The sequence below is a fragment of the Pundamilia nyererei genome, unplaced genomic scaffold, assembly GCF_000239375.1.
Source record: "Pundamilia nyererei isolate P.nyererei 1_Seehausen unplaced genomic scaffold, PunNye1.0 scaffold00170, whole genome shotgun sequence".
NCBI lineage: Eukaryota > Metazoa > Chordata > Actinopteri > Cichliformes > Cichlidae > Pundamilia > Pundamilia nyererei.
Genome location: NW_005187571.1, coordinates 454,593 through 461,626, shown reverse-complemented (window position 1 = coordinate 461,626; position 7,034 = coordinate 454,593). Strand labels below are relative to the sequence as shown.

Below are 7,034 nucleotides of genomic sequence, written 5' to 3'. Positions count from 1 at the left end.
AAAAACAAAGCTAAAATGTTCTTGATTAACCACACTCTATATACACTCTATATTTAAAATTCTCATTCGGGTCAAATGGTAATAAAGGACAAAAACCAAGCAAATGGATTAATGGTTGAAACGTAGCAGCAACGTGTGAAGTTAGAGATTAAAAAAAAAGAAAAGAAAGAAGAGAGCTACATGTCTGCGTGAGACCAAAACAAAGCAGTGAAATTGATTTTTAAAAATCCAGCTTCAGAGAAAAAACGTATTTCAGGACATGGTGAAAAAAATTGTTTGCCATTATTTTAACGATGGAGCATTAAAGGTGTTTGTTGTGCTCCTTTAAAAGGGCGTGGGTTTTTTCTCCCACAAGATTTCGCCCTTGCTGGGGGCTATTATAAAGGTTTTAGAGCTATTATTGAACTGGGTTGTATGTAAACTTGTTTTCACTACTGAAAAAAAAATATCACAAACTAGCCATAAGTCAAAATTTAATTATCTCAAAATCTTAAGGCACTGAGAAAATAACTTGAAACTCAAGGCTTTTATGTCGACATTTGGAGACGATAATGTGAAATTTTGAGTATGATGAAATGTTGTTTTTTTTAATTTATGAGACACTTCTAGCTTGTGCCAGCAGGTGGCAGTGAAGTAGTGGAAATGCATTGAAGGGCTTTTTACAAGTGTTTGTTTTCCTGTGGAAATCACCCTGCTCGCTGACCCTCACCACTGTGCCATCAAACCTTACTCATGTTGGGAGTGGTCAGCTGCACGTGTTTTCATCACTATTGCACAACAACAAGTTAGTCACTAGTTTAATTAAATGCAATATCTAAAAACTATTATTCATTTAATGTCAATGTTGGGCAATTAAAATTAAAATGCTGTCTTTCGTCACATACTAATATTAGATGAAAGATATCTCTCTGTTATGTCACTGAAACATTTCAGTCTACATCCACTGCCTTGAAAGAAGAAGTCTTAATCTGTGCAGAGAGATCGGAAAGGTAGTGTACACAGTGTTCACGAGCGCTTACTCAAAAATGAGATTTGTTTATTTCTTTTGGCTGACATAGCTCATTAGATTGCACACTGACTCTTTAAACAGTTTTCACAGAGAAGAGAAGACAGTTTGAAGTATATAGAGCTTATTTCTGGTTCCTATCACACAAGTCAGTGGAAAGACGATAACGCTTTGCAGCATCTTCAGCAGAGGCAGAAAGTCCAGCTACCTGACTGCTATGCTCGAGGACAGATTTGAGGTATCATTTTGTAGTATTCTACTCCAACTGGGAGGGAAATAGCTCAACTTTTTATTTCCCCACATTTGGCATCTTCAGTGACTTTATTATCGTTTTAAACATTAAACTTGGAGTAGCTCAAATTCTGAAAATAAAGACCAGCTCTCACAGTTTGGTTTTCTGCACTCTTACTCGTGGCACGCTGGAATAATAAACAGTTTTATTGTTTTAACATTGTCAGGCAGCCATACTTTGCCTTTTCACGTGCAGTGAAGTATTATATGGCAACACCTGACTAATGTCATAATGTTTAGCAGTCTCTAAAAATATGACTGTGGAAGTGGTGCTGAGAAGAAGAAGGTTTAGTAAATAAGGGGTTTCTGCGGTGCGTTCAGGCACACCTTTATGTGAGTTTATCTCTAGGCTATTGTCTGTGTATGATGCATGGTTTCTATTAAGTGCAGCTGGGACATTTACAGTATGCAGCACAAATCTATTCAGTATGAACATCAGGTTATGATGGAAAACCGAACGGCTACGTCTCTGTAGAACCTTTACTACAACACACGCTTCACACGTTTTTAAAAGAAAAAGCACCTCTCCTGCAATGGAAAAATACCTCTTTATTCGATGTGCATGCCAGGGTCTCAGAAATGTCGGCTCCTGGTGGGCAGGCAGTGACAACAGCAGATAAGCTGTTCCCATGTTAAGCCCGTTTTCCATATCCTTTATCAGGACGAGGATTATTAAATATAAGTTTTAAACAATTTCTTAACAAATTCCAGGATTTTGGATTAGAAACTAATTGACCTGATGTTATCTGGTGTTGGCTAGCTGCAGGAAATTCAGCCCAGATGTGAGGGACAATTGATTGTCTCACTTTTAAGAGTCACTATCAGTGTTCAATGAAAAACATTCTCACACATGGCAAAGGATTGCATCCGTTACTGCAGAATTAAAGATCCAGGCAAATCATGTGAATATGACTGTAGGCGCATTTTTATAACAGAGAGGGATGAAGGAGACTTTACATTTGGGCCCATTCACATGATTAGGCCAGGTACTGCATCACAGAGCTGAATATTTATTTATTCTTGGCATGCGAGCCGAGAGACGGTGGAATAACGCAGGTAGGGTTATACCTTCAGGCAGGCAGACTGAGTGTGGTGTTACAGGAGGCTGGCGCTGCACTACGACAGTTGTTGGGTTCACTCCAGTGCAGCTGGAAATGAGACACTTATGCACATAACAGACGCAAACGACGGCACTGGCTCCTTTGCCCGAAGTGGATGGAGATGAAGTGGTCTGCCAGGACGCTCAGGCAGCAGAGCCCGGATTGATGGTCAGATGTTTGTTCTAGTCCCTATGGAAAAAAAAAAACAAAAGCACAGTGTTTACATGATCAGGGACAGAGAGTGGGCCGAGCCAACTCTCCGAGGGAATTCAAAACACTGTATCCCAAAAGGGCACCATGAAGAGAAAAAAGCTGCAGTCCATAAATGGATAAAGCAGGAGTGAGGTTATTATCGGGAACAATGGAGCTGCTGACTGGGATCTGGAGCTGTCAAAGAAACAAAATGAATTCATTCAAATGAATCTAGCCTTTACATGTCGATCGACTGCTCTAAAAACTCCAATCGTTCTCATTTCATCGTGCGGCCCGTGCGTCAGGCTACTTTGTTGCGGTTAAGCAGTAAATGTCTGAGATTTAGGGTTGGCCGCTCTGTAAAAGATGCAGCCCTGTGATAATAAATCAATACAGCCTAATGCTAAGAGAGCGTAAACATTTATCTCACACCATTTCCCAGTGTAAGTGTTGAAGTACTGAAGTGCCTGTGAAAGGTGAAAGGACACTTATTCCTGGCTTTTATCCTGCCAACAGTTGTCAAACGTCAAATGAGCTCATAGCTGCATTAGCACAGCAGGAGAAGGAGGAGGAGGAGAACCATCCAACTTGAAATTTAAAGTTAGACAGAGAAGGGTTACACAGATTACAATAGCCAAAACATTTTAAAATACTCCTCTCTGAGACCAACCGCAGGATTTAAAGCTGTTACGCTCTTAGACGATGCAGTTTCTCCAGATGCGTTCGTGACCTCGCAGACCGGCGATGTGCCGCATCCAGCCTTCTACTTCAATCGTTTTTCATTTCTAACCTGAGGCTTCCCACGGTGCTCTCACTAAACAAATGGTTTCCTTTGTCATTATTAAAGGACAGCTGAGAAATCTCTCAGCTGGTCAAATAGACACAGACAAAAAAGTGCGCAGAGATCGTGTCTCGGTCGATAAGTAAGATCATTTTAGTGGTCTAACAAACATTAAAAACAGACACATTTCTGAAACATCAAACACTGGCATTGCATGCTATCACTCATATCTCATATCCTGTTGTGGGACTGACATTTACACCCGTGGTCCGAGAAAGTAAAGCCTCATTATCCAAACTCCCTGTGAAGCAGATGCCTCATTTAGCTCATGTGACTCGGTTTTCTCTCTTTCCTGTTTTCTGACTATATGTAGACAAAACGAATTAGCCAAGACCCCAAATACAGATGAACAGTCTGTACATAGTCAGATCAACCTCTCCACCCAGAGATTGCCTCACGATCCCTGACACTTGTTGGGGATTAGAACTGTCCGAATAAAGTCAATAGTACACGAGATATTTATCTCTTCTGGAACTGTGTTTTAATCAAATGGTCTTCTTAGATAAATCAGACATTCCTGCCCACCATTAATCATGAGCTGAACTAAGCCTCACAGTTTACAGTAAAATGAAGCATGCCCATTCAAATCTGAATAACAGCCTCTTGGCTTCAGTCCAGCAGCAGCTTTTTTGCTTCAAATGTTACATGTGCCATTCACATGTTTGTGTACGCATTGTCAGGAAGCTCGGGACGCTCTTGCCAAAGCAACTGCGACACACATGCATATTCGAGTCCGTGATACATTTATCATTACAGCATAGAGGGAGAATGTGTTGCAAATGTTCTTCATTAACTGATGTGAGTGGAATTAGAATCAATTGTAATCCAATAAATTGTTAAGACATGTGCTTTCTAAAGTTTCCGTATTTTATAATGTCTCCCAAGTGGTTACTAACTGCTGCAGTTAATTCTGCTTATATTATGAGGCAGAAATATCTTCGGATTTCCTCACGCTTCATCCATATCATTCACTATCATAAAAACGTACCTACTCACACTTTTCTGTTTTATTTTCCCCTCTTTCTTCCTTCCTTCCTTCATTTTTCTCAGATATCTCACAGATTCACTTTTCACTGCACAGCTCCATCATTTCCCACTCCCTCCTCTTCTCCCTCCCACCTTTCCTCCTTCTCTTGCTCTCGCTGCGCTTCTCACAAACTGAGGTGGGTGTTTTTACACTCTCTCCCTCCTCTCCCTTCACTCTTTGCTCTCAGGCTGCAATGAGGTTAACAGCCCTGTGCGTATGTGGGACCCTGCTGGCCTTCTCAAGTCTTTCTTGGATCACAGCAGACTCTGATGAAGGAATACTCCTTGTGGATAAAGGATTTGGCCCCTGCACTGTAACACTGACGCCTGAGGGGCAGTGCAGACAGGTGCAGCATGAGAACACGTGCCCTTACTTACTCACTTTGCCACTGCTGAGGATTCACCTGCCACAGCAGCTCAAAGAGCTGGAGAAGATCGTGGAGGACCTGCAGAAGCTGAAGGACAGTGTGGATGAACTGCGGGAGATCTGCGCAGACTGTACAGTAAGCCAAACTGAGAGAGAGTGTGGAAGGCACAGAGAGAATGAGCGTGAGACGCTGAGTGAGGAGACGGATAGACGTGAGGATGACAGAAACTGGGTGAATGAGAGACTTCAAGAGAATGGTTTTAAACAAGAGTGCAGCACAGTCAGTGTTATGGAAGGAGATGGAGACTCGGAAAAAACAGGCACTCTGGAAGAGAAAGAAAGAAAGAAATGGGAGACAGAAAGAGAGAGCAATGGAGGACTCATAAAAGAAAATGAGGAAGGAGAAACTCTGACAGAGGTGCTGGAAACTGACGGAACAACTCAATCAGACAGAGGGAAAGGAAAGGACAAAGTGGTTCCAACAAAGGTAACAACTGGTGGTGTAAATGAGGGAACAGTAGGAGAAAAGGTTGCTGACAAAAACAATAGGCAGGGGGAGAGAGACAGAAATAAAGACACTGCCGGAGAAGAGAATTCAAAGGGATATCAAGAGAATAATCTGGAGCATGGAAAAGAAAGAAAGACTTTCACTAATATAGATAAAACTGAAGAAAGTGATCATCACGTGTGGCAAGATAAAACAGAGGAAACAGAGACCCAAACTGCAGCCAGTGATAGGATAAAGATGTCAGAGAACCATGATGAGAATACAAATCAGGAGCAAGAGCAGAGCAGGGAGGAGAAGAAAAAGGAAATGGAAAAGAGAGTAAAAGTAGAGCAAAATAATGAGGAACGAAAACAGACCGAAAGCATCAGGCACACTGAAAAAGAAAAGACTATAAAAGAGGGGGGCGAGGGCAGAGAGACGGGAAAGGAGATCAAAACAGAAGACGAAGAGACAGAGAGTGGAGAGGGAGACGATAGAGAATTACCATCCAGCGAAGCAACTAAAAGGACAGACTTTGTTTCAATCAGCCCAACTCCTCACTCTACAATTAATATAGCTCTAGGGCTAGACTCTGTGGACTCGAATGAAGCTACGTCATCTATTCCATCTCCCCCAATGCCCAGCTCCACCTTGCATTATATCACAGATGTCAGTCACGAGATAACAACCCAAAACACAGGCCTTGTAGCAGCTGGGATTTCTAAGCCTCCAAAAGCTGATGCAAATACTCACACAGAAACTACAATGAGCACAGGGAGTGGACAACACATAACCAATCAAACTACTACATCCAGGTCAGGCCTCCACAGTCACATTAGTTCAACTATGACAACTACAGTCACCACAGCTCATCATCAGGATTCAACTGTAGGAGCTATAGATGACAGCCGCTGGACAGCTAAAAAGAACATCAGCTCAAATACTAAGATTGGAGCAAAACCTCTGCCAGGCCAAGGACCAAAGCCTGGCAAAAGACCAAAATACAACCAAAAGAAGCATCCTTTTCACCACAAACCCAGAATCGACCAAAGACCTAAACCTCAACCTGGCAAAGACCCAAAAGGAGTCGAAACTTCAAAACCTAAGCAAAGAATTCCCCCTCATATTTTACCCACTGATCAAAATTTGAATAACGATTCTATACCTAAATATGGCCAAAATTATACATCTGATCAAAACAAGTTACCTACTCAAAAGTCAAAACCTAATGAAAAGACTGTGACTCCTATTTGGACACCTCCACCACATCACAGACCTCAGAATGCAAACACCGCCGGATCTGATGAATATCCTGATCAAGTTACTGCTACTAATCAAACCGAGATTGAACCGAAATCCGAGAAGGGAATAGTCCATAATCCAAAAACTGAGAAGCCGGACCAAAATCAAAAAATAGAAAAATGGTCAAAAGGTGGAGAAAAAACAACAACTGACCAAAAACCTGGCTACAGTGGGACATCTGATGAAAATCCAACGCAAGTGTCTTATTTTAATCAAGATTCCATATCTGGAAAGAAGACCACACCTGATCTAACGAAAACACCCCCCAACCAAAAGTCTAAAATCACGCAGATCATCCCTACAAAACAAAAACCTGTCCAAGAGCCTGAATCAAAAGAAAGTCCAACAGCTAGCTACACAGAAAAAGCTAAACAAAATGAGACATCTGATGAAAATCCCTTGCATGTGTCTAATTCTAATCA

The 7,034-nt window shown here is 41.7% G+C and overlaps 1 protein-coding gene across 1 annotated transcript; it reads left to right on the top strand.

The window, feature by feature from the left end:
• Positions 1-4,566: 4,566 nt before the first annotated feature.
• On the top strand, positions 4,567-6,824 carry LOC106456401 (chromatin modification-related protein EAF7-like). Its single transcript, XM_013914077.1, has 2 exons — positions 4,567-6,734; positions 6,812-6,824. Exons 1-2 carry the CDS (start codon positions 4,651-4,653, stop codon positions 6,822-6,824), a joined length of 2,097 nt encoding a protein of 698 aa, XP_013769531.1. The 5' UTR covers positions 4,567-4,650.
• The last annotated feature ends 210 nt before the right edge of the window (positions 6,825-7,034 follow it).

Coding starts and splice junctions, on each gene's coding strand:
- LOC106456401 (XM_013914077.1), top strand. CDS start 4,651: ATGAGGTTAACAGCCCTGTGCGTATGTGGGACCCTGCTGGCCTTCTCA.